We start from the raw sequence: 27,075 nt of genomic DNA, 5'->3' as shown, positions 1-27,075 counted from the left end.
TACTACTGTGTGTTTTTCCTTTTTCCTTTTTTGGTTTCAGTCTGGACATAGAATCTTTGAAATATATGTACACCATGGTATTTGCTGTGGAGGAAATCAATCGTGATGACAGCTTGTTGCCCGGGGTGAGACTGGGATATGGTATACGTGATCACTGTTTCAGGTGCCCCTGGGCACTGGATGGCGCGCTGTCACTGGTGACAGGAGACTCCAACAGTTGCAACGTGGCAGCCTCGTCAACCCGCTCTGCCGGTGGAAACACTGGAGGAGTAGAAGGTAAGAGCTGGCTGGAAACTAAGGAATAGAATGAGATTAATGGAGGAGATGTTAAAGATTTTCTCATGCAATCAGCAGGCGAGAAAGTTGTTCCTCTAATCATCGGCGCTGCTTCCTCAACAGCAGGCATCATGCTGTCCAGCATCCTCCAGTCCCTCTCAGTGCCAATTGTGAGTATTTCATGTTTAAAAAGCAAATAGAGATACTTGTGTGGAAGTCAACAATATTTTTCTTTGTCTCCTCCTCCTTAGATTAGCTACTTGGCTAGCTGCCCTTGTCTTAGTGACCGGGCAAAGTTTCCTACCTTTTTCAGAACTATTCCCAGTGATATTTACCAAGCCCGGGCCATGGCACAACTGGCCATTCGCTTTCGCTGGACGTGGCTTGGAGCAGTGGTGGTAAATAATGACTATGGTCAACTGGCAATCCAGGTATGGATGGTGCTAATTTATTAAAAATAAGCTGAACACTTGCACAGGCAGGAAACCATTTGCTATTTTAGATCTTCCAGGAAGAAATCCGGGGAAAGGAGATGTGTATGGAATTCATAGAAACTGTCAACAGAGAATCTGTGACCACGGATGCCAGACGAATTGCGCTCACAATTCAAGCTGCTACTGCGAGGGTCATTCTGATATTTTGCTGGTATATAGATGCAAAAGAAATACTTCTTGAACTGGCCAAGAGAAACGTAAGTGAATCACATAGAAAAACATTTTTTCTCCTAACGTTAAAGTGCTTTTTGTGCCATCCAGATTAATGTCATTGTGCTTTCACTGCAGATTACTGGTAGACAGTTTCTGGCCAGTGAGGCCTTGAGCACCAGTGAGGAACTTCTCCAAGAACTCGCCATCGCCGAAGTGGCGAACGGTGTTCTTGGAGTGGCCATTCAGAGTTCCACCATACCTGGATTTGAACATTTTCTCAGGAGTTTGAACCCAGTTCAGCGCCCCGATGACGAATTCCTAAAAGACTTCTGGGAAATGGAGTTTAAATGCAGTCCAGTACTTCAACTTTTACATTCATGTCTGTTTGTATTTCTATTTTACAAAGGTCTGACCATGAAAGGTGTTTTATTTCCTTCAAAGGGGTCCACGAGGAAGGCTTCCCTGCCCCCTTGCAGTGGTGCAGAGTCCCTGGTTGAGATGGAGCATCCTTTCACCGATACCTCAAAGCTAAGAGTGGCACACAATGTCTACCTTGCAGTTTACGCTGCAGCCCACGCCCTCCACAGCCTTCTCTCCTGCCCCGGACAAGACAGCCCTCCCGGAAAGTCCAATTGCTCCTCTCCAAATCACATTCGACCCATAGATGTAAATAGATTTTCCGCACATCTTTAAGGTGGGTTTTACTAACATGCTAATAACGCTACTGTTACTCCCCTCTTCTCATGTCATTTTTCAGGTACTGCAGCACTTGAACAGAGTGAATTTCAGCACACCACGTGGGGAAACCTTTTATTTTCAAGGCAGCGACATGACAGCAAGGTACGACCTTGTCAACTGGCAGAAAACCCCCAATGGGCCACTTAAGCTCGTCCTGGTTGGTCGTGTGGATGGATTTGACCTGATCCTGAATGAGTCAGCCATTCAGTGGAGCACAGGCCTGAACCAGGTAGTTGGATCAAATGACTTTAGCTACGAAATATTTTTTAAATGTAATTATGAGAGAGCGGTTTATTGTCTAGGTGCCTGTGTCAGTGTGCAGTGAGAGCTGCCCCCCCGGCACCAGAAAGGCCAACAGGAAGGGAGAACCTCTCTGCTGCTTCGACTGTATCCCCTGTGCTGACGGCGAGATTAGCAACACAAGCGGTGAGGGAAATATTACAGCAGCTTCTTTCTGTTCTGAACTTTGGGGGTTTGAACGTCTGACTGTCACTGTTTAGGTTCTCTTCAGTGTGACCGTTGCCCTCCTGAGTTCTGGTCCAACGATGGACGGACTGCTTGTGTTCCTCGACAGCTGGATTTTCTGTCCTTTAATGAAACCTTGGGCGTTGCTCTGACCGCCGTGGCCGTGTCCGGCGCTGTGGTGACAACAGCCGTGTTTGTGGTGTTCCTTCACTATCGTCACACGCCCATGGTGAGAACTCAGAGTCACGTCCTGGAAAAGAAACCACTGAATCTGTTTAATCAGTTCATCCTAATTTCCATTGGAAGGTTCGAGCCAACAACTCTGAATTGAGCTTCCTGCTGCTGCTGTCACTCAAGCTGTGTTTCCTGTGCTCGCTGGTGTTCATCGGTCGTCCGTCCGTCTGGTCCTGTCGGTTCCAGCAGGCGGCTTTTGGGATCAGCTTCGTGCTTTGTGTTTCCTGTATCCTGGTAAAGACCCTTGTGGTTCTTGCTGTTTTCCGCTCAGCTCAGCCCGATTGTAAAGCCACAATGAAGTGGTTCGGCCCGTCTCAGCAGAGAGGAAGTGTCGGCCTCTTTACCAGCATACAGGTATAGACATGTTAGCATGTTCATATGTGTAAAAAAACAATTTGATATCACAATATAAAATCTGCATGTGGTGCTGTGTGATCTGTGGACTTGCAGATCGTCATCTGTGGTATATGGCTCTCTGTCAGCCCCCCAAAGCCTGAACGAGATTTGGGTTTCCAAGGGTCAAAGGTCACCCTGGAGTGCGCCATGGCCTCCGTGGTGGGCTTCTCTCTGGTCCTGGGCTACATCGGTCTGCTGGCCTGCACCTGCCTCCTGTTGGCGTTCCTGGCTCGGAAACTCCCCGACAACTTCAACGAGGCCAAGCTGATCACCTTCAGCATGCTGATCTTCTGCGCCGTCTGGGTGGCCTTCGTCCCCGCTTACGTCAGCTCTCCCGGAAAGTATGTTGTTGCCGTGGAAATCTTTGCCATCCTGGCTTCCAGTTATGGCCTGCTCTTCTGTATCTTTGCTCCAAAGTGTTTCATCATCCTGTTGAGACCCGAAAAAAACACAAAGAAACACCTGATGTCCAGGAATAAAGCATGAAACTCATCTCAGATATATTTATGTGATTTCTATCAGTGAATTTCTCTTTCTCTTACTTGAAAGCACGCAATCACCAAATGTCTTGTAGCTTTAAATTAAAAGAGATGCACAACCAAATTATGTAATTGAAAAGCAGTTCTCTACATTTAAAGTAACATATGCTGAGAAATGAAAGCATTACACTGTTTTTAGTTATCTTGAGTGGATTCAATTCTTTGCTTGCATGACCTTTGACCACATTCCTGTTGATCTGCTTACTTCCGTAATATAGTTTGTATTGACTTACAACCACTAGATGGACGCATCCTACCATTTACAGATGTGCTGATGTTTCTCTTAACCTCTCAAATGATGTCCCACCTCAGCATTGTACTTGTAGATGTACACATATGCATTTATCTTTCACAGGAGATCAATGCACGCACAAATATAATTGCTACAATTGACCAGTAGATGGCGTCTAATCCAACCGTTTGATGCTTTTGTGTGTTTTATAAAAATGTAATTCTTTTGTCTTGTACAGAAGATATAATCGTGTTTCTGCATGAAATAAAACTGCCTTTTCCACAGCTGTTCTGCTTTCCACAAGAGCAATAAAAACAAATGTTAAGAAATCCTAGATTATTTTATTATCTTATCTTATTGATTATCAATTTTCCCTTCAGACTCCAGTTCTAATATTTTCTCTACTTTTATCACAGTTATTTGTTTAGATGCTCACATGAGTCAGATAGCTCTGAGCTCTCACACATTAAATATATCCTTTAATGAAGCAAGTGTCTCACTTATAGCTTTTGCACCCTAATTAATAAATAATTATAAATTAGATTTGCAAAGTTCAAGACACCCAAGGATTTATTACAAGAACAGAGAAGACAAAACAACAGATAGGACCAACAACACAGGAAATATTTCAACCCACTCTCACCTTCAGTCCTCATTTAATCTCTAGTGCTCTCCAGGTCCTTCATCCCTTGACAGGTTCTTTAGATTTTAAAAATGATCTTAAAATCCTTATGAAGGTTTGTCTGTCCATCTTTGTCAGGCCCATGTCATAAAATGAATTTGTATGATCCTGGTCCTGCTCAAGGGTTCTTCCTGTTAAAAGGGAGTTTTCAATTGCTGCCATTACTTGCTGGAGGTCAGGCCCTGGGTTTCTCTCAACGCCTGGAGACAATTTTGATGGTTAGACACGCTTCAATAAAAATGATTCATCTTTGATCTTTGATGCTCTACTTTGTGATAATGTCACTGTCATTTTGGAAGTGACGTCATGTTGATGGAATACTCATAATTCTGTCATTAGTCTGTAAATATTGGACTTGTTTTTGAAGCTGCGGCTGCTTGTTTGCCTCCCGAGAATTGATAACTCTGGTGAGAACTTGCGAGACCAGTAACCCCAATGTCTCCTGGGACGTTCTCGGTTAGAACGATGAGTGAGGTAAGAATATGACCTGATGAGAGTGAACAGGGCATCACTGATTGTCTCCCAGTAGTCCCAACCTTCAGTACCATTACTGGAGACCAGTGTGAGCAGCTCTATAATCAAAAAGGAAACTATAGAAAGGGTGACTCCAACCTGGGGTATATTTGGAAAATGGTTCCATGGAAGAGACTGATGCCCAGGTTCAAGGTTCTTCTTGATTTTGTGAAATTCAAAGGCTGTGGGAACCACCAGCAGCTGCATCTATCTGTTTAATTACCAAGAGATTTAATCTGGTTTTCAACCTCTGACCTGGGTTCTTCTCATATCGGTCACAGTCCTCTGAGGAGTGATGAGATCACGCTGATCAGGAACAACAATATAACCACCTGCCAAAAACTGTGCCAGTCCCACCTCTGCTGCCAAAACAGGCCTGACCCATGGAGACATGGACTCCACTAGACCCCTGAAGGTGTGCTCTGGTTTCAGGCCCCAAGATGTGGGCAAAACCTTTAAGTCCAGTAAGTTGTGAGGAAGAGCTGAAAAATTTGAAGGATGAACTCGTGCTCTTCAATTGACTCCTGAGCCAAAGAGGCCACGGCCATCAGGGAATATTGCAACTACTGTGTGTCTGGGTAGATGTCAGACTAACAGCACCATGAGGGCAGGAACCCCATCAGATCGCCCAAATATGCCCACTACCTCTCCTGGTTTGCATTCTTCCCATAATGCATCCTGGTGCTGTGTGTTCACCCATGCGCGCGCACACACACACACACACACACACACACACACACACACACACACACACACACACACACACACACACACACACACACACACAGCCCTTTGTGTGATGTAAAACAATACCACAGCACCTTCCTCCAAGACTCAGTGGTCCAGTTCTGAGGCTCATCTGCACATTGTTGGTGCTTACAGAGGTGGACAGGGGTCAACATGGGCACCCTGACTGGTCTGTAACTGGTCCCCATTACACTGAAATCTGGCATCATGTTGATTATTACGATCCAGCTGTAAAGCAGCTGACGGCTCAGAAGATGAAGTCTGATTGTTGATGTCTGATGTTCCTTCTTAGCCCAGTTTAGCTGGTGTAGTGGTGAACAGATCCCTGTACTCCAGGGGAGGGGCCCCATGTTTCTGGAACTGGACCCCTGGTGGGCTCTATCTTTGCACTAAATAATGAATTTAAATGCTGTATTACTTTTATTTATCATTAAACTTTGATCTTCCACCATGATCATAAAAAACTGTATCACATTAGGTCAGTGTGAATTTACAATGTGGTTTGAAAGATTTAATGAGGCATCTTCATAATGATCCCAGCCGTGCCCGCGAGAGACAGCAAGAGGCTCTGAAGTCTCGAACTGGCGCGGTCATTAATGTTAGCTCTGGTATTGGTGGGGTGGTACTGAGGAATAAACCAACCTCACAATACTCACTCGCTAACAGACACTCGACCGGCTCTTACATAGCCGGCTACTTCGGTCAACTTGAAGACAGGGGACTTCCTGAGGGTGCTTGCACATCATTGCATCATAGAAATGGGGACAGTTACGGAGATCTGTGTTATACAGGCGACTCACTTCCACCTGCTGACTCCATCCACTCTGCATCCGAGCCAGAGGTCTACTTCCTACTCAGACTGTAGCTCTGATTGCTGACATTCGGATGAAGATGAAGGACCCACAGTAGATGCTTACCATCGTCTGGCACCATCCACTGGTCATTACTCTGGGCTATTTCTAATAATTTTAGAGGAACATACAATCCTACAATATAAGTGTAACATTACATATAATCCATTGTTGGATCTGACAGCATGAATTTCCTGTGAAGCGTCCACTGTTCAGTAGTGAATGGTCTAGTCTGGCAGTGTAATGTCTATATCCCGCTCGATGTGTTAATGTTCTTGGGAAGTTTGATCCGTAGACTGATTGTACAGATACGTGTCACCTTTGTCCATGTGATGTACTGTTAAAATTTGTACCTTTGAAGCAAAAAGGACGTTTTTTTTTCTTCTGAAAAAAAGAGGGAATGTCCTTGCTACCATTCGAATGTTTCGAATTGTAGTACGTGTTTTCAGAGATCAAATGTAAGTCTTCCTAATCTTTTCGGTGGTATTTCCTCATCTGTTGTGTCGTGCGTGAATATCAATGTCATGGCCATCTGAGGTTCTAGTTGAGAGCAAAATCCTAACTGTTTGTGCATGTTATCTTTGAACATGTCAGGCATGACTATGCACCAATTTATACACTAGATGTTGAATCACCCCAAATTGCACCAAATACAGTGTTGCATTGGGAAGAACAGAGTTACGGAGGCTCGTTTTTGGAACGGTTGGACTCGTTTCGATCTCTATGATTTGTAATCTTGGAAACACAATTGCAGCTTTTAAAGAGAGGGCGTTAATAGGTTTTTATTTTTATAATTGCTTTGATACAGACCGCAAAAATGATATCTTGTCTGTTATGGTTATTTTGTTTTTTATAACTGGAGTGAAAAATGAGAAACAACAGGAAGGGCACCAGGAAAGCCGTTTTTTTTCTATCATTTCAGTGTTGCAACATCCTTTTTTCTTTGGTCCTCACTGGAGGACCGAGAGCATTTTCCTACCAATGCAATAAAATCTTTGATTCTGAAAACGTTTATTTTCTGCTTTCTTTTCAGCTTAAGCTAAAAGTCAGTTCATTTTACAGAGAAGCAGCCTTTTCCCGTTCTTTCCACATCTTGAAGATAATGGGACATAATTGCTTACGAAATTACATTTAAACAGAAGCGCCAAATGGTGCACCTGTTGCACAGGGAATATAATTCCCGTACTGGTTTCAGCCTTGTCTGTCCCATATTTTAACCGGTTTAATAGGTCAACAAAGACCTGTTATATTTTAAGGAGATCTATGAAGGGCAATATTTTTACCAGCATTCTGAGGTCAGTCAAATAACCACACACATACTCACACCAGTCAGCACCGATGACCTGATTGGTTGTTTTTCCCACATCACCTAGAGGGGGATAATTTGAGAGAGCGTGCTGCTTGTGTCATCATCTTACACTGTTATAAATACTGGCACCCACCCACCTATGCAAACAGGGAGGGGGGGTTTGTTTCAGTCAAAAAAACAGCCAAAGCTTTGCAAGCCAAATGAAACCCAGTTTCTCGTCTTGCTTCTTATTTGTGATCTTGTGAACTTGTGACACAAACTTAGATTCCCCCCCCTTTTCAGTTTCTGTGCAGGTGCACCTATGTCCTGGCTTCTGGCGCTCCTGGTGCAGCGGCCCCGCTCACCCGCCTCGCTGCTGCTTCTGTGTGTCATGGGAGCGCGGGCAGGGCTGGATGTGGCGGGCGCGATGCTGTGCTCGCACTGGGGTCAGAGGAGCGACAGGAACCTCTCTGCAGATGGGGATGTGATGATCGGTGGACTTTTCAGTCTGTACTATATTCCTTCAGCTGTACAGCAGGAATACACTCAGCTGCCACATTATGAACGATGCTCCAGGTAGTTTAATACCAATGTTCTTTTAGAATTGTGTGTCACAATACTACAGTGTGTTTTTCCTTTTTCCTTTTTTGGTTTCAGTCTGGACATAGAATCTTTGAAATATATGTACACCATGGTATTTGCTGTGGAGGAAATCAATCGTGATGACAGCTTGTTGCCCGGGGTGAGACTGGGATATGGTATACGTGATAGCTGTTCCAGGTACCCCTGGGCACTGGATGGCGCGCTGTCACTGGTGACAGGAGACTCCAACAGTTGCAACGTGGCAGCCTCGTCAACCCGCTCTGCCGGTGGAAACACTGGAGCAGTAGAAGGTAAGAGCTGGCTGGAAACTAAGGAATAGAATGAGATTAATGGAGGAGATGTTAAAGATTTTCTCATGCAATCAGCAGGCGAGAAAGTTGTTCCTCTAATCATCGGCGCTGCTTCCTCAACAACAGGCATCATGCTGTCCAGCATCCTCCAGTCCCTCTCAGTGCCAATTGTGAGTATTTCATGTTTAAAAAGCAAATAGAGATACTTGTGTGGAAGGCAACAATATTTTTCTTTGTCTCCTCCTCCTCAGATTAGCTACTTGGCTAGCTGCCCTTGTCTTAGTGACCGGGCAAAGTTTCCTACCTTTTTCAGAACTATTCCCAGTGATATTTACCAAGCCCGGGCCATGGCACAACTGGCCATTCGCTTTCGCTGGACGTGGCTTGGAGCAGTGGTGGTAAATAATGACTATGGTCAACTGGCAATCCAGGTATGGATGGTGCTAATTTATTAAAAAATAAGCTGAACACTTGCACAGGCAGAAACCCGTTTGCCATTTTAGATCTTCCAGGAAGAAATCCGGGGAAAGGAGATGTGTATGGAATTCATAGAAACTGTCAACAGAGAAACTCTGACCACGGATGCCAGACGAATTGCGCTCACAATTCAAGCTGCTACTGCGAGGGTCATTCTGATATTTTGCTGGTATATAGATGCAAAAGAAATACTTCTTGAACTGGCCAAGAGAAACGTAAGTGAATCACATAGAAAAACATTTTTTCTCCTAACGTTAAAGTGCTTTTTGTGCCATCCAGATTAATGTCATTGTGCTTTCACTGCAGATTACTGGTAGACAGTTTCTGGCCAGTGAGGCCTTGAGCACCAGTGAGGAACTTCTCCAAGAACTCGCCATCGCCGAAGTGGCGAACGGTGTTCTTGGAGTGGCCATTCAGAGTTCCACCATACCTGGATTTGAACATTTTCTCAGGAGTTTGAACCCAGTTCAGCGCCCCGATGACGAATTCCTAAAAGACTTCTGGGAAATGGAGTTTAAATGCAGTCCAGTAATTCAACTTTTACATTCATGTCTGTTTGTATTTCTCTTTTACAAAGGTCTGACCATGAAAGGTGTTTTATTTCCTTCAAAGGGGTCCACGAGGAAGGCTTCCCTGCCCCCTTGCAGTGGTGCAGAGTCCCTGGTTGAGATGGAGCATCCTTTCACCGATACCTCAAAGCTAAGAGTGGCACACAATGTCTACCTTGCAGTTTACGCTGCAGCCCACGCCCTCCACAGCCTTCTCTCCTGCCCCGGACAAGACAGCCCTCCCGGAAAGTCCAATTGCTCCTCTCCAAATCACATTCGACCCATAGATGTAAATAGATTTTCCGCACATCTTTAAGGTGGGTTTTGCTAACATGCTAATAACGCTACTGTTACTCCCCTCTTCTCATGTCATTTTTCAGGTACTGCAGCACTTGAACAGAGTGAATTTCAGCACACCACGTGGGGAAACCTTTTATTTTCAAGGCAGCGACATGACAGCAAGGTACGACCTTGTCAACTGGCAGAAAACCCCCAATGGGCCACTTAAGCTCGTCCTGGTTGGTCGTGTGGATGGATTTGACCTGATCCTGAATGAGTCAGCCATTCAGTGGAGCACAGGCCTGAACCAGGTAGTTGGATCAAATGACTTTAGCGACGAAATATTTTTTAAATGTAATTATGAGAGAGCGGTTTATTGTCTAGGTGCCTGTGTCAGTGTGCAGTGAGAGCTGCCCCCCCGGCACCAGAAAGGCCAACAGGAAGGGAGAACCTCTCTGCTGCTTCGACTGTATCCCCTGTGCTGACGGCGAGATTAGCAACACAAGCGGTGAGGGAAATATTACAGCAGCTTCTTTCTGTTCTGAACTTTGGGGGTTTGAACGTCTGACTGTCACTGTTTAGGTTCTCTTCAGTGTGACCGTTGCCCTCCTGAGTTCTGGTCCAACGATGGACGGACTGCTTGTGTTCCTCGACAGCTGGATTTTCTGTCCTTTAATGAAACCTTGGGCGTTGCTCTGACCGCCGTGGCCGTGTCCGGCGCTGTGGTGACAACAGCCGTGTTTGTGGTGTTCCTTCACTATCGTCACACGCCCATGGTGAGAACTCAGAGTCACGTCCTGGAAAAGAAATCCACTGAATCTGTTTAATCAGTTCATCCTAATTTCCATTGGAAGGTTCGAGCCAACAACTCTGAATTGAGCTTCCTGCTGCTGCTGTCACTCAAGCTGTGTTTCCTGTGCTCGCTGGTGTTCATCGGTCGTCCGTCCGTCTGGTCCTGTCGGTTCCAGCAGGCGGCTTTTGGGATCAGCTTCGTGCTTTGTGTTTCCTGTATCCTGGTAAAGACCCTTGTGGTTCTTGCTGTTTTCCGCTCAGCTCAGCCCGATTGTAAAGCCACAATGAAGTGGTTCGGCCCGTCTCAGCAGAGAGGAAGTGTCGGCCTCTTTACCAGCATACAGGTATAGACATGTTAGCATGTTCATTTGTGTAAAAAAAAAATTTGATATCACAATATAAAATCTGCATGTGGTGCTGTGTGATTTGTGGACTTGCAGATCGTCATCTGTGGTACATGGCTCTCTGTCAGCCCCCCAAAGCCTGAACGAGATTTGGGTTTCCAAGGGTCAAAGGTCACCCTGGAGTGCACCATGGCCTCCGTGGTGGGCTTCTCTCTGGTCCTGGGCTACATCGGTCTGCTGGCCTGCACCTGCCTCCTGTTGGCGTTCCTGGCTCGGAAACTCCCCGACAACTTCAACGAGGCCAAGCTGATCACCTTCAGCATGCTGATCTTCTGCGCCGTCTGGGTGGCCTTCGTCCCCGCTTACGTCAGCTCTCCCGGAAAGTATGTTGTTGCCGTGGAAATCTTTGCCATCCTGGCTTCCAGTTATGGCCTGCTCTTCTGTATCTTTGCTCCAAAGTGTTTCATCATCCTGTTGAGACCCGAAAAAAACACAAAGAAACACCTGATGTCCAGGAATAAAGCATGAAACTCATCTCAGATATATTTATGTGATTTCTATCAGTTAATTTCTCTTTCTCTTACTTGAAAGCACGCAATCACCAAATGTCTTGTAGCTTTAAAGAAAAAGATGCACAACCAAATTATGTAATTGAAAAGCAGTTCTCTACTTTTAAAGTAACATATGCTGAGAAATGAAAGCATTACACTGTTTTTAGTTATCTTGAGTGGATTCAATTCTTTGCTTGCATGACCTTTGACCAGTTTCCTGTTGATCTGCTTACTTCAGTAATATAGTTTGTATTGACTTACAACCACTAGATGGATGCATCCTACCATTTACAGATGTGCTGATGTTTCTCTTAACCTCTCAAATGATGTCCCACCTCAGCATTGTACTTGTAGATGTACACATATGCATTTATCTATTTATCTATATGCACAGGAGATCAATGCACGCACAAATATAATTGCTACAATTGACCACTAGATGTCGTCTAATCCAACCGTTTGATGCTTTTGTGTGTTTTACAAAAATGTAATTCTTTTGTCTTGTACAGAAGATATAATCGTGTTTCTGCATGAAATAAAACTGCCTTTTCCACAGCTGTTCTGCTTTCCACAAGAGCAATAAAAACAAATGTTAGGAAATCCTAGATTATCTTATCTTGATTATCAATTTTCCCTTCAGACTCCAGTTCTAATATTTTCTCTACTTTTATCATTTGATGGTTAGACGCGCTTCAATAAAAATGATTCATCTTTGATCTTTGATGCTCTACTTTGTGATAATGTCAGTGTCATTTTGGAAGTGACGTCATGTTGATGGGATACTCATAATTCTGTCATTAGTCTGTAAATATTGGGCTTGTTTTTGAAGCTGCGGCTGCTTGTTTGCCTCCCGAGAACCCACTCTCACCTTCAGTCCTCATTTAATCTCTAGTGCTCTCCAGGTCCTTCATCCCTTGACAGGTTCTTTAGATTTTAAAAATGATCTTAAAATCCTTATGAAGGTTTGTCTGTCCATCTTTGTCAGGCCCATGTCATAAAATGAATTTGTATGATCCTGGTCCTGCTCAAGGGTTCTTCCTGTTAAAAGGGAGGTTTCAATTGCTGCCATTACTTGCTGGAGGTCAGGCCCTGGGTTTCTCTCAACGCCTGGAGACAATTTTGATGGTTAGACACGCTTCAATAAAAATGATTCATCTTTGATCTTTGATGCTCTACTTTGTGATAATGTCACTGTCATTTTGGAAGTGACGTCATGTTGATGGAATACTCATAATTCTGTCATTAGTCTGTAAATATTGGACTTGTTTTTGAAGCTGCGGCTGCTTGTTTGCCTCCCGAGAATTGATAACTCTGGTGAGAACTTGCGAGTGTGAGCAGCTCTATAATCAAAAAGGAAACTATAGAAAGGGTGACTCCAACCTGGGGTATATTTGGAAAATGGTTCCATGGAAGAGACTGATGCCCAGGTTCAAGGTTCTTCTTGATTTTGTGAAATTCAAAGGCTGTGGGAACCACCAGCAGCTGCATCTATCTGTTTAATTACCAAGAGATTTAATCTGGTTTTCAACCTCTGACCTGGGTTCTTCTCATATCGGTCACAGTCCTCTGAGGAGTGATGAGATCACGCTGATCAGGAACAACAATATAACCACCTGCCAAAAACTGTGCCAGTCCCACCTCTGCTGCCAAAACAGGCCTGACCCATGGAGACATGGACTCCACTAGACCCCTGAAGGTGTGCTCTGGTTTCAGGCCCCAAGATGTGGGCAAAACCTTTAAGTCCAGTAAGTTGTGAGGAAGAGCTGAAAAATTTGAAGGATGAACTCGTGCTCTTCAATTGACTCCTGAGCCAAAGAGGCCACGGCCATCAGGGAATATTGCAACTACTGTGTGTCTGGGTAGATGTCAGACTAACAGCACCATGAGGGCAGGAACCCCATCAGATCACCCAAATATGCCCACTACCTCTCCTGGTTTGCATTCTTCCCATAATGCATCCTGGTGCTGTGTGTTCACCCATGCACGCACACACACACACACACACACACACACACACACACACACACACACACACACACACACACACACACACACACACACACACACACACACACAGCCCTTTGTGTGATGTAAAACAATACCACAGCACCTTCCTCCAAGACTCAGTGGTCCAGTTCTGAGGCTCATCTGCACATTGTTGGTGCTTTCAGAGGTGGACAGGGGTCAACATGGGCACCCTGACTGGTCTGTAACTGGTCCCCATTACACTGAAATCTGGCATCATGTTGATTATTACGATCCAGCTGTAAAGCAGCTGACGGCTCAGAAGATGAAGTCTGATTGTTGATGTCTGATGTTCCTTCTTAGCCCAGTTTAGCTGGTGTAGTGGTGAACAGATCCCTGTACTCCAGGGGAGGGGCCCCATGTTTCTGGAACTGGACCCTGATCACTGTGACTGGTGGGCTCTATTTTTGCACTAAATAATAAATTTAAAGGCTGTATTACTTTTATTTATTATTAAAGTTTGATCTTCCACCATGATCATAAAAAACTGTATCACATGAGATCAGTGTGAATTTACAATGTGGTTTGAAAAACAATTTAATGAGGCATCTTCATAACGATCCCATGATGAAACAACAATGTGCTGAGGGGGGCCTGGAGGGGCCGGAGCCTGACAGGCCTGCTGGGATACGCCTGGTCACTGCCCTCCAGGTGAACGCTGCAGTCCCTCTTTCCTCTCTCTCTCTCTCACACATGCACACACATGAACACATGCACACAAATCACTCAGTCATTTCATTATTGTTTTTCTTTTGCCTTTGAGAGCGGTAATTTGATGCTGTGCAGTTCTGTTTACTGCCACCCCTCCCTGGGCTTTACAGCAGTTATAAATATCAGCGCAGGCCTGCTGGGCAGTCATATGTTCGCTCCGTGTCATGTGTAAGGAGTGATGCGTTGCAGCGCCGTCAGGACATGCCTGCGCTCCATACTTTGCCTCTGTCGTGATCTGCTGTATTGGTTTGTTTGAGCAAATGTAACTTTCCATTTCCAGGCTGTTGTCTGGTCATTCCGTCGGCGCGAGGTGGGCTGAACAGCATCATCCATGTCTCAGTTATCACGGATCTTCACCTTGATTGTGGGCTTCGGTGGCAGGGAGCTGGGACTCGGGGGTGTCTTACAGGTAGTTCAGGCTCTGACTTGTTCTCAGTGGTCCACACCGACTGAACAGGGCCTCTTCCAGGATGGGCACGTGGTTGTCGGTGGGCTCTTTAACCTTCATTACACGCCTCCAGACACAGCCAACAACTTCACTCAGCAATCGCATTACAAAGCTTGCACCGGGTACAGCTGCAATCTTTCACGTCATTTGTGTGAACTGTTGTGACCTTTTTCCCTCCAAATCCAATGTTTACACTTGGATTCTCCTCATTCTTGGCTTCAGGCTGGAAAACCTCCCTTTGCAGTACATTTACGCCATGGTGTTTGCAGTGGAGGAGATCAATCACAGCGCAGCGCTGCTGCCAGGCGTGAAGCTCGGGTACCACATTCGCGATAGCTGCGCCCTCCACCCCTGGACCACTCAGGCGGCGCTGGCACTGGTCGCAGGAGACAGTGCCAGCTGTGAATTGGCAACCCCAGCGGACTACTCTGCAGAGACGAGTGAAAAAAAAGGTACTGATTAAGCCTTGCAATACCTGATGAACTCAAACTTGATTTAAAATTGTAATTTTTAAAACAATTTAGGTGCTGCCTCCGTTCCTTTGATTATTGGTGGCGCTTCTTCCAATGCAGCAAAAATACTCCTGGGAACCCTGAGTCCACTATCTGTACCTTTAGTGAGTTTTCCGTCCTTTCAGTTTATATAAATCATATGACATGTTTTTAAAGCACACATGAGCCTGCGGATGATGTAATTGGATTCTATTTATAATATAATAATAATAATAAAGCTTTTAAAAATATGCCTATGTAGAGACTGCACAAGCTTTAAGGATCTTTGTGGTTGTTCTTCCAGATAAGCTACACAGCTAGCTGCCCTTGCCTGAGTGACAGGCACCGATATCCCACCTTCTTCAGGACCATGGCCAGTGATATTTACCAGGCTCAGGCTCTCGCCCAGCTTGTGTTACGCTTCAACTGGACGTGGATCGGGGCAGTGGTGGCAAACAATGATTACGGTCATGTGGCAGTTAAGGTGAAATATTCTGGCTAAGCATGCAAGACATTCTCCTGTGGATAATCCTACATGCACAGCTGCGGTGTGTTTATCTGTGTACGTCAGGTGTTTCAAGAGCAGACTCAGGGGAAAGGTGTGTGTCTGGCGTTTGTCGAGACTCTCCAGAGGGAGACGATCGTGGCAGACGCCGTGCGTGCGGCGCGCACAATTCAGGCCTCGACTGCGAGGGTGATTCTGGTTTTTAGCTGGTACACTGACGTAGGGCATCTCTTCCGTCAGCTGCAGAAAATAAACGTGAGAAGTTCTGTGCAGGGATCTGAGTGTCTAATCAGTCAGAGGAGTTCTGATCTTTGAACGCTGCCTCCGCTGCAGGTGACCGACAGACAGTTTCTGGCCAGCGAGGCCTGGAGCACCAGTGAGGTTCTTCTCAAAGATCCTGACACTTCTACAGTGGCGAGTGGAGTCGTCGGCGTGGCCATCGCAAGCCAACACATCCCTGGGTTTGACCGTTTCCTCAGAGGCCTGAACCCGTCTCTTCGGCCCAGCGACAAGTTTTTACAAGAATTCTGGGAGGAGGAATTTGGCTGCAGCCCCTCGCCTCCTTCTTCAGAGACCTCTGGTGATTTGAACGCTTCGCTGCCTCCCTGCAGTGGTGCAGAGTCTCTGGAGGGAGTGCAGCATCCCTTCACCGATACCTCACACCTGAGGGTGACGTATAACGTCTACCTGGCTGTATATGCTGCGGCCAACGCCCTTCACAGCCTTCTCTCTTGCCCCATTCATAACAGCCCTTCTGGAACTTCTCACTGCACCTCCCCGAAGGGCATTAAAACAACAGAGGTAAAGAAAATAATACACAGATCAAATAAACGCAGTAAAATCACAAAATAATAATAAGTGGCAACACCGTCGTGTTTACAGCTGCTGCAACACTTGAGCAAAGTGAATTTCACCACGCCGCAGGGCAAACACTTGTACTTCCGAGGTGCAGATATTCCGGCAATGTACGACCTCATTAACTGGCAGAGTGGCACAGACGGGACCCTCCAGCTCGTCCTCATCGGTGCCGTGGCTGGATTTGACCTGCAGCTCAATGAGTCAGAAATTGAGTGGAGCGCCAAATATAATCAGGTGATTCAGAGGAAGCATCTCAATCACAAAAATCTGGATACATGGAAACGTATTTAATATGCTGGGGGTGTGCATGTCTAGGTGCCTGTGTCAGTGTGCAGTGAGAGCTGCCCCCCCGGCACCAGAAAGGCCAACAGGAAGGGAGAACCTCTCTGCTGCTTCGACTGTATCCCTTGTGCTGACGGCGAGATTAGCAACACAAGCGGTGAGGGAAATATCACAGCAGCTTCTTTCTGTTCTGAACTTTGGGGGTTTGAACGTCTGACTGTCACTGTTTAGGTTCTCTTCAGTGTGACCGTTGCCCTCCTGAGTTCTGGTCCAACGATGGACGGACTGCTTGTGTTCCTCGACAGCTGGATTTTCTGTCCTTTAATGAAACCTTGGGCGTTGCTCTGACCGCCGTGGCCGTGTCCGGCGCTGTGGTGACAACAGCCGTGTTTGTGGTGTTCCTTCACTATCGTCACACGCCCATGGTGAGAACTCAGAGTCACGTCCTGGAAAAGAAACCACTGAATCTGTTTAATCAGTTCCAATTTCCATTGGAAGGTTCGAGCCAACAACTCTGAATTGAGCTTCCTGCTGCTGCTGTCACTCAAGCTGTGTTTCCTGTGCTCGCTGGTGTTCATCGGTCGTCCGTCCGTCTGGTCCTGTCGGTTCCAGCAGGCGGCTTTTGGGATCAGCTTCGTGCTTTGTGTTTCCTGCCTCCAAGTCAAGACTATAGTGGTTCTGGCAGCCTTCCGCTCGGCCCGGCCGGGCGCGGGGGCCCTAATGAAGTGGTTCGGCCCGTCCCAACAGAGAGGAAGCGTTTGCATCTTTACTTGTGTACAGGCAAGAGTTACAGATGGATTAAGAGAAAACATTGTTTTTTTAATGTCAGTATGATTTATGTGATGTTATATGAGTGTTTGTTTTCACAGTGTTGAGCTGATGTTGCACAATGCTTTCTTTCATCAAGGTTATCATCTGTATTGTTTGGCTGTCACTGAGCCCCCCAGTGCCCCAAGCTGACTTGGATGTGCCGGGCTTACAGGTCACCCTGGAGTGCGCCATGGCCTCCGTGGTGGGCTTCTCTCTGGTCCTGGGCTACATCGGTCTGCTGGCCTGCACCTGCCTCCTGTTGGCGTTCCTGGCTCGGAAACTCCCCGACAACTTCAACGAGGCCAAGCTGATCACCTTCAGCATGCTGATCTTCTGCGCCGTCTGGGTGGCCTTCGTCCCCGCTTACATCAGCTCTCCCGGAAAATACTCAGTTGCCGTGGAAATATTTGCCATCCTGGCTTCCAGTTATGGCCTGCTCTTCTGTATCTTTGCTCCAAAGTGTTTCATCATCCTGTTGAGACCCGAGAAAAACACAAAGAAACACCTGATGATGCGATAGCAAACAAAATATGAGATTTATATTCCTTTTTTAGAAATATGCAGTCTTAATATCTGCTGCTGTGTGTTATTTATGCATCTGCATCAATAAAACGCTGAAAGAAATTGTAAAACAAGTAAAAACATTCTGATTCTTATTTGCTTTCATTGGCTATTTAGAAAAAGGTAATGCATTATGGGACATTTAAAGCACAGGGTTAATAAAAAATATACTATATCATGTGTCTGTTGTGTGTATATTCTAATGCAGTTTGATTATTTATTCATTATGGATTCCTTATCATGCCACCTCAACAGATCTGTTCACAAACCCTCCTTCCCACCCAGCGGTGGGGGGAGTGAGCGGTGGTGGACCACAGTGGTGAAAGTGTGAGGCTGGTTTTGTGGATTGTGGACTGTGGCTGTTGGTTGCTCTTTTCGGTGGAGAAGACAACTGGCCTTACTAATTGTTGTTGTTTTTCCCCATTGGTGTGGCGGCATTTTCAGTGTGTTGAGTGTTCTTGTGGCTTATTTTGTTTGTTAGGCTGTGTTAGGTTACCTAACCTGATCCATAGAATATAGTGTTGGCCAGTGTTATACGTTGATATATCATTAGTTTGTTCTTCATTAAATAATCAAGAAGTGATTTTACCACCAACAGCCTGTGTTTTCTTGTTCCCCCCCGCTCCCCCGAGGAAACAATTTGTTTTCCTCCCTTCATCCCCTAACTTCAGTGGTCTCTTTAATATTGTATGAGCTTCTGTCATGAAGCAGGGTGACATTTACAGCCGCCGTGCTGCTGGAGTAGATGACTAAGTGTATTTGGAAAGCAAAACCCACAAGACCTTCTTGTAAAGAAAGAAGTCGGCATTCAGAGCTGTTTATTACACTTTAATAAGAAGAGGGACGTTGTTCCATCTTATTTCTCAGCGGTCTTTTTAACAGTATTCGAGGTTAGATCTTTTTACACCGTTTTAGGGGAACACCGCCATCTTGTGGTCAGAATATATAACGGCACACGCGAGACTAAAATGTCTAACAGAGGCAATAAGTAGTGAGTAAGATTAGACCACAACATTCTGGTTAACAGGTTTCCATATCTGTGACGGGAAAAACACGCAAGTAAAACAGCTGTTGCCAACACTGACATGTTGCTTTCACTTCCGTCTGAAGCCATGGTTTTAGCAAAAGTGATGAAATGCTTGGACATTCAGGGCACCGCTAAGTTCAGTGGCAGAACTCCAATGATTATAATCTTTTATATTGTTTATTGTGCTCAGTCATGCAGCAATATAAGATTATATAGATATAAATGCACAAACATATAGACATACACTGTATTTCCATCGGGATGTATTGACAATGACAAATTATCAGCCTTTATTATTGATTCATTTTGAAGCCAGTGTGTCTTATTTGGTGTTACCTCAACCTTCCACTAGATGGAAGCAGAACTTCACACACTCCTATCTGGTTTTGACAATGAGGGTTTTTCCTGCTCACCGCAACGTCTGCATAGCACAAACTTAAATTTGGCTCTCCAATTAAAAGGACCTGATGGAGCAAGAAACCACAATTAATGATCCTGAATAATCCCATTTATAAAATAAAATTGCAAAAAAACATGATCCAAATTAAAATTATGATGAATGTATTAATTTAGGAACATTAAATCGGCTGTATATATATATATGTTTTTACTTGACTCGACCCATGATGGCATTCTTTGTGTTCTTCTCTGGTCTCAGCAACACTATGTAACATTTGGGTCCAAAAAGTGCAGCCAAGAGGCCAAAACTGGAGGCCAGGATGGCAAAGACCTCGACGGCATCTGCATATTTTCCCGGTGAGCTAATATAAGCTGGGACAAAGGCCACCCACACGGCACAAAAGATCAGCATGCTGAAAGTGATGAGCTTGGCCTCATTGAAACTATCTGGAAGCTTCCTTGAATAGAATGCAATCAGAAAACTGAGCGTAGCCAATAAACCAATATAGCTCAGTAGCAGAATAAAGCCTACTGTGGAGCCGACGGCACACTCATAAATGATCCTTTCATTGCTGTATTGAGTGTTCTTGTGAGGAAACGGGGAGGCTAAAAGAATCCATGATAAGCAGATTGCTGCCTGAATAGAAGTAAGAATGATCACTGTCATTCTCTGCTGCACGGCACCAAACCACTTCAGAGTGGCGCCCCCTCCTGGCTTGGAGGCCCTGAAGACAGCCAGGACCACCATGGTTTTCACCAGGATGCATGAGACACAGAGCACAAAGCTGATCCCGAATGCTGCGTGTCTCAGCTGGCACGTCCACAGCCTGGGACGACCAATGAACAGCAGAGAACAGAGGAAACACAGCTTAAGGGACACCAAGATCTGATAACTGAGCTCTGAATTGTTGGCCCGTACTACAGGTGTACTGCGATGATGGATGAAGATGCCCAACACAACCGCGCTGATCACTGTTCCCAACAAGGAGGCGGCTGTCAGACAGATACCCAGAGGTTCATGGTAGGAGAGGAACTCAGTTTTCTTGGGAACGCAGTGGCCCCGCTGGGGGCTGGACCAGAAGTCCTCAGGACAACTGGTGCACTCCATGGAGTCTGAAGCAAAACATGGACACAGCTTTGAGATTAATGTGCCCAAAATAGAGTTTTTAATCAAACACCAACCTGTTGTGTTGCTGATTTTCCCCTCAGAACAAGGAAGACAGTCAAAGCAGCAGACAGGTTGTCCTTTCTTCCTGGACATGCGGGTTCCAGGAGGACAGCTTTCACTGCACACTGAGTGTGGGGGCTGCAGGAGGAAAAAAACAAACTTGAATGTTATTAAAGTAAGTTACATCATGTAAAAAAATCATTCAATATTTCACCTTTTTGGATTCAAAGTTCCAGAAGATCTTGTCTTCATGGATCGTGAGTTCTTCATCTCTGGACGGTGACCTCTTGACCTCGCCTATGTTCTGGACTTTCGCTCTTCCATCAGGGAGCCACAGCCAGTTCATGATGTCATAGATGGGTAAGGCGTCGCCGTTTTCATCAAATGATACTTGATCGCCAAACGGTGTTGTGAAATTGACTTTTTCCAAGTAGTAAACAATCTGGAAATTTAATAAAAGACAGATTGATTATTATTTTTTATCAGTTTTTAAATTCTTAGATTAGAGAATGTGGCGCAGTCGTCACACCTGCCACGGCTCCAGCTGCTTCAAACTGCCACAGCGCTTCCCTCCAAACGGCCCCCTCCCTGGCTCGCACTTCAACATATCATCGATGGCGTACGCCAGAGCGTACACGGCTTTGTACACATTATACTCTGGTCTGAGGTTCGACAGATCCATGAACTCAGTCTCTGCATCCTCCAGATGTTCCCGTCCTGTGCACGGACGCCCTCCAGTGTCTACCTGACCTGCTGGAGGTGGTGCGAATTTGCACTGAAACGTGTGCTCCCAAAACTGCTTTACCTGTTACACATTCAAATAGGGCAACGTTTCAGAACCATTATTGCTCCTTCAGGTATCTGATCGGAGTAGCGCTGTTAGCTCCCACCAGGCTATTTCCATAATGGTTGTTGGAGCGTTCCTCAGGGTGGATCCCCTGGAGGAATTCCCTGAGCCCTGAAATTTCACCTCGGCGGATGGCGATGCCTAGCGTGCCCGCCAGGAACGGCATGAGCTCGGGGGTCTGGAGCACAGACGCTGCCGTCCAAGCCTCGCTGGCGATCCACTGCAGGCCAGTAACATTCTGCCTCCTCACCTGCGGATCAGAAACCATCAATTCCTGCCATCTTACATCTGCAATTACTGATAAATGAGCATCCCTATCAGTGAACAGTTTTTCTCGTCACTTCTGACCTCTTCCATGAGGTTAATCATGTGAGTCTCGTGCGCGAAGACAATGACCACGAGAGCTGTGGACGCCTTCATTACATCCACAATCCTCCTCAACTCTGGCCGGTCCTCGCCCCAGGGCAGCACCTCCACGTAGGCCAGGCAACCTCCGCCTGACTCAGCCAGGTCTGACTGAAAGGACCGGGCGGCGTGAAGCCCGTAATCATCGTCGCTGACCAACAGACCCGCCCACGTCCAGCTGAAGTGTTTCAGGATCTGGATCATAGCACTCACCTGAGGGAATTTAGCACAATAGTTTATGTTCTGCATTAAATGATTTAATTGCTTTTTTGCTTTTTTAAGGCATAAAATGCACCAATGAAATGCTGATTGTGACCAACAGGTACATTTTTGAGGGGAAAGAAACACTTTTGTTGAGCAGTCGGCACCTGAAAAGCATCACTTGGAATTGTCCTAAAGAAAGATGGAAACATCTGCCGGTCGCTCAAGCAGGAACACGTGGCGAAATAGCTCACCTATAAACATTCAAAACCATTGTGTTACGCTTTATTTTGCCACCCTATAACAAAATGACATCATTTCAAAAGCTGAAGTTTGGACCGAGAAAACTTACCATGGGCACTCTGTACAAACCTAAGACTGTGGAGATGGCAATGGAACGGGTGGAGGAGGAATCACCCACGATTCCGATGACAGGCGGGCTCCCTTTACAAGTGTCTGTTAATTCAAACCTCTCCTCTTCCCCACTGATCAAGGACAACGCCGCACGAAATCCGATGGCTAGTTTGACGCAGTTGTCGTATATGCTGTAGCCCAGGGTCACGTTAGGCAGCAGGTGGGGGTTTCTGTTGACCTCATCGATGGCGAAGGCCATGGTCTGAGCCTGTCTGAAGCCTAAAACATCAAAACTGGAATGACAAAACAGCTTGAAATGAAAGATCGCACATCTGCATCAGCTTTCACAATTCTGAAACAAATAAGACTCAAAATCAATAAACCCACATGTTAGGAGACCTAGAGAGTAATTCCTGGTGGGACTCACCCGTGGCAGGTGGGTTGCTGCGGCTTTGAGCTGAAAGACAGATCAGGAAAGACGGAGAAGAAGTGGATTTCGAAAAGCCCGCCCAGAACCACGTCCCCGGCCCTGTGCATGCCGCTAAGATTAAACTGTTCCTGCATCCGACAGGAGTGAAGAGGGGAGCACTCCAGGAAATAAAAGTGGGAATCAAGAGAAAGTAAACAGAGAAATGAGCACAGGCTGACTTGTGACGCCGTCCACATGACTTTGCTGCTGTTCTCGTGCTGCTGGTTTGGCTTCTTTTTTATTGACTTGCTTGCTCGCGTGCTTTCGTTACTTCCTGTGGACCACCCATCAGGGCAAAGGCATTAGCAGGGGCAGGGCAGTACTTTCCTATTGAAGTTGCTTTAATGTTTTATTTTTTGTACTTCCTCTCTGAATTTTATTAGACTATTCAAAATATTTAATAAAAATTGATATTGTTTTGTATGCGTATTGTTTTGTTCCTAACGTCGTATTACAGACACCATGAACCATGAAACATCCCCCACTTTATTTTGTCCTTTACTCTTCCCCAATATAATATTTTAAAAGACAGAAACAGTACAAAGTAAATCTATTGATCACTGACATGTCTCTATGTTTAGTACCTTTGTTTTATATTTTTGTGGCATCTCGAGAGATGATCGCTTTCTTTGTGTTTTTATTGGGTTTGAACAGGATAATATAACACTTGGGCCCAAACAGTGCAACTAAAAGCCCAAAGCTGGAAGCTAAGATAGCAAAGACCTCGACTGCATCTGCATATTTGCCCGGTGAGTTGATGTAAGCTGGGACAAAGGCCACCCAAACAGCTGAGAAGATCAGCATGCTGAAAGTAATGAGTTTGGCTTCGTTGAAGTTGTCGGGGAGGTTTCTGGCTAGAAATGCTAACAGGAAACTGAGGATTGCGAGCAAACCAATGTAACCCAGCAAGGCTGAGAAACCAATTGTTGACCCCATGGCACACTCATACACAATCCTGTCATTGTGATACTGAGTGTTTTTCTGAGGTTCTGGTGTGGCTGAAACAATCCAGGCAACACAAATTGCTGCCTGAACACACGTAAGAACTAGAACTGTTCCTCTCTGCTGCACGGCACCAAACCACTTCAGAATGGCGCCACCTCCTGGCTTGGAGGCCCTGAAGACAGCCAGGACCACCATGGTTTTCACCAGGATGCACGAGACACAGAGCACAAAGCTGATCCCGAATGCTGCGTGTCTCAGCTGGCACGTCCACAGCCTGGGACGACCGATGAACAGCAGAGAACAGAGGAAACACAGCTTAAGGGACACCAGGAGCAGGAAGCTGAGCTCGGAATTGTTGGCCCGTACTACAGGTGTACTGCGATGATGGATGAAGATGCCCAACACAACCGCGCTGATCACTGTTCCCAACAAGGAGGCGGCTGTCAGACAGATACCCAGAGGTTCATGGTAGGAGAGGAACTCAGTTTTCTTGGGAACGCAGTGGTCCCGCTGGGGGCTGGACCAGAAGTCCTCAGGACAACTGGTGCACTCCATGGAGTCTGAAGCAAAACATAGATGCAGCTTTGAGATTAATGTGCCCAAAATAGTTTGAAATCAAACACCAACCTGTTGTGTTGCTGATTTCCCCCTCAGAACAAGGAAGACAGTCAAAGCAGCAGACAGGTTGTCCTTTCTTCCTGGACATGCGGGTTCCAGGAGGACAGCTTTCACTGCACACTGACTGTGGTGGCTGCAGGAGGAAAAATCAACATCTGATTTTCATGCGTTTCTTTTAACAGATAACAGGAGAATTTATTTACAGGACACAAGAATAACCTTATTAGATTCAAAGTTCCAGAAGATCTTGTCTTCATATAACGTGAGTTCTTCACCTCTGAACGGTGACCCTTTGACCTCACCCACATTCTGAACCTTAGTTCTTCCATCAGGGAGCCACAGCCAGTTCATGATGTCATAGATGGGTAGGACGTCCCCATTTTCATCAAATGATACTTGATCACCGAACGATGTGGTGAAATTGACTTTTTCCAAGGAGTAAACAAGCTGGAAAGAGAAATACATTCAAAGATAACCTGTTGATTGATAATACTGACTTCTACTGAGTGGAATTCACATGAATTGACCAACAATGAATACAATAGAGAGAACAATGTTTTCATGAGGAGAGTGAAGGACAAAGACCACGAATCACAGATTTCTACAGGATTTTTGTGAGAATGAAGCAGATGTATTTATAACACGAGCAGAGGGGAGATAATCACCTGCCATGGCTGCAGCCTCTGATTCTCTGCACAGCTGTGTGCACTGAACGGCCCCCTCCCTGGCTCACACCGCAGCGCGTCGTCAAGTGCATACGCCAGAGCATACACAGCTTTGTACACGTTATACTCTGGCCTGAGGTTAGACAGATCCAAAAACTCTGTGTCTGCATCCTCAATGGCTTCCTGTCCTGTACAGAGTACCTCTCCAGCTTCCACCAGTCCCGGTGGATCGAACTTACACTGGAAAATGTACTCCCAGAACTGTCGAACCTCAAATCGATGCAATAAATCATTAATATTCATTCAAATGACTCAGCTTTTGTGTGTTGTTCTGTGGTTGAACTAATACCATGCTGGTCTCGGTGTCTCGACTGTGCCGGTCAGGGCGGACCTGTCGGAGGAATTCCCTGAGTCCCGGTATTTCTCCACGGCGGATGGCGATTCCCAGCATGCCCCTCAGGTACGGCATGAAATGAGGCACCTGGAGCACAGCAGCGGTGGTCAAGGCTTCGCTTGCGACCCACTGTCGGCCCGTCACGTTCTGTCCCACCACCTGTGTGCAACATCACACAGTATGAGAAATCAAAAGTGCCCTTGACAGCAAATTTTCCATTTTACTCATGAATAAAATTTAATTCCAACCTCATCCATCAGCTGAATCATGTGTATTTCATGTGCAAACACCATCAGCACACGAGCCGTTGATTCCTTTATCACGTGCACGATCCTCCTGATTTCACTCGGATCACCGTCCCAGGGCAAAACCTCCAAGTAGGCCAGACAACCTTGCCCTGACTGGACCAGGTCAGACTGAAATGAACGGGCCACATGGAGCCCATAATCGTCATCACTGACCAGCAGTCCCACCCAAGTCCAACCAAAGTGTTTCAGGATCTGGATCATTGCACGTACCTGAGGACAGGAAGGCAGCGATTGTCTGATTTACTGGTGTCCAGCTTTAAACGATGCAGCTTTTAAAATAACAGTGCTGAATCAGCGGATTGTGGCTTTCCCAAACCAATATTAACGCATCACTTTCACCTGGAAGGCATCACTGGGAATGGTTCTGAAGAAAGATGGAAACCGCTGATGATCACTTAGGCAGGAGCACGTGGAAAAATAACTCACCTGTAGAGAGATGTGCAGAAATCCCGAGTGTATTTCTTCTTGTAAATTTAATTCAAACAGTAAGTTTAAAATAGCAAATCACTTACAATAGGCATTTTATATAAACCCAACACACTGGAAATGGCAATAGAAAATGTTGAATAGTGATCCCCAACAATGCCCACCACAGGGGGAGGCCCCTCACAGTCTTCCTCAAGCAGAAACTGCATTTCGGGGCTACTCGCCAGCGACAGCGCACCGCTGAACCCAACCACAAGTGCACCACAGTTGTCAAAAAGACTGTATCCAAGAGTCAAATTAGGAAGCAAATTGGAGTTTCTGTTGATCTCCTCCACAGCAAAGGCCATGGTCATGGCGTGTCTGAAGCCCAGAATGTCAAAGCTGTTCCACACAAAAGAGATTAAATTGTTTAAAAATAAATAAATAATCATTTCAGATGCATGTGCACGTCTTGAACTCACCCTCGGCAGACAGGCTGCTGTGGCTCGGTGGTAAAGGTCAACTCAGGGAAGACGGAGGTGTAGTGGACCTCAAACAGCCCACCCAGGACCACATCGCCGGGCTTGTGCATTTCATTGAGGCTGAAACGTCGCCATAATTTGCAAGACGGGGACGTGGAATAGAGAGAAGATGACGAAGAAAAGAGGAGGATGAGGACGGCACAGG

General features: G+C 45.9%; 5 protein-coding genes across 5 annotated transcripts; 3 read left to right on the top strand and 2 right to left on the bottom strand.

Annotated features, from left to right (window-relative positions):
* The first annotated feature begins 803 nt into the window (after positions 1-803).
* LOC101069877 (extracellular calcium-sensing receptor) lies at positions 804-3,811 on the top strand. The gene is made up of 8 exons (XM_029844448.1): positions 804-967; positions 1,059-1,280; positions 1,365-1,589; positions 1,681-1,890; positions 1,964-2,087; positions 2,162-2,355; positions 2,433-2,714; positions 2,811-3,811. The coding sequence occupies exons 1-8, from the start codon at positions 809-811 to the stop codon at positions 3,240-3,242; spliced, it is 1,848 nt and encodes a 615-aa protein (XP_029700308.1). The 5' UTR covers positions 804-808; the 3' UTR covers positions 3,243-3,811.
* Positions 3,812-7,909: 4,098 nt separating this feature from the next.
* Positions 7,910-11,469, top strand: LOC115251593 (extracellular calcium-sensing receptor-like). The gene is made up of 12 exons (XM_029844452.1): positions 7,910-8,184; positions 8,266-8,501; positions 8,580-8,671; positions 8,753-8,932; positions 9,005-9,193; positions 9,285-9,506; positions 9,591-9,815; positions 9,907-10,116; positions 10,190-10,313; positions 10,388-10,581; positions 10,660-10,941; positions 11,038-11,469. The coding sequence occupies exons 1-12, from the start codon at positions 7,931-7,933 to the stop codon at positions 11,467-11,469; spliced, it is 2,640 nt and encodes an 879-aa protein (XP_029700312.1). The 5' UTR covers positions 7,910-7,930.
* Positions 11,470-14,559: 3,090 nt separating this feature from the next.
* olfcr1 (olfactory receptor C family, r1) lies at positions 14,560-18,252 on the top strand. The gene is made up of 11 exons (XM_029844147.1): positions 14,560-14,798; positions 14,899-15,128; positions 15,201-15,292; positions 15,472-15,651; positions 15,739-15,927; positions 16,006-16,473; positions 16,555-16,764; positions 16,846-16,969; positions 17,044-17,237; positions 17,311-17,592; positions 17,720-18,252. The coding sequence occupies exons 1-11, from the start codon at positions 14,560-14,562 to the stop codon at positions 18,140-18,142; spliced, it is 2,631 nt and encodes an 876-aa protein (XP_029700007.1). The 3' UTR covers positions 18,143-18,252.
* An 830-nt stretch (positions 18,253-19,082) lies between these two features.
* Positions 19,083-23,285, bottom strand: LOC101076696 (extracellular calcium-sensing receptor). Its single transcript, XM_029843459.1, has 9 exons — positions 23,012-23,285; positions 22,583-22,877; positions 22,398-22,484; positions 21,973-22,242; positions 21,668-21,874; positions 21,307-21,582; positions 20,992-21,219; positions 20,788-20,915; positions 19,083-20,703 (listed from the first exon to the last, which is right to left on the bottom strand). The coding sequence occupies exons 1-9, from the start codon at positions 23,248-23,250 to the stop codon at positions 19,818-19,820; spliced, it is 2,616 nt and encodes an 871-aa protein (XP_029699319.1). The 5' UTR covers positions 23,251-23,285; the 3' UTR covers positions 19,083-19,817.
* A 359-nt stretch (positions 23,286-23,644) lies between these two features.
* LOC101076924 (extracellular calcium-sensing receptor) lies at positions 23,645-27,010 on the bottom strand. Its single transcript, XM_011620331.2, has 9 exons — positions 26,871-27,010; positions 26,496-26,790; positions 26,323-26,409; positions 25,924-26,193; positions 25,631-25,834; positions 25,282-25,542; positions 24,836-25,063; positions 24,626-24,749; positions 23,645-24,558 (listed from the first exon to the last, which is right to left on the bottom strand). The coding sequence occupies exons 1-9, from the start codon at positions 26,978-26,980 to the stop codon at positions 23,645-23,647; spliced, it is 2,493 nt and encodes an 830-aa protein (XP_011618633.1). The 5' UTR covers positions 26,981-27,010.
* Between the last annotated feature and the right edge of the window lie 65 nt (positions 27,011-27,075).

The sequence above is a fragment of the Takifugu rubripes genome, chromosome 11, assembly GCF_901000725.2.
Source record: "Takifugu rubripes chromosome 11, fTakRub1.2, whole genome shotgun sequence".
In the NCBI taxonomy this organism is placed as follows: Eukaryota; Metazoa; Chordata; class Actinopteri; order Tetraodontiformes; family Tetraodontidae; genus Takifugu; species Takifugu rubripes.
The sequence above is the reverse complement of the archived record's forward strand: the minus strand, read 5'-3'. Positions and strand labels throughout refer to the sequence as shown.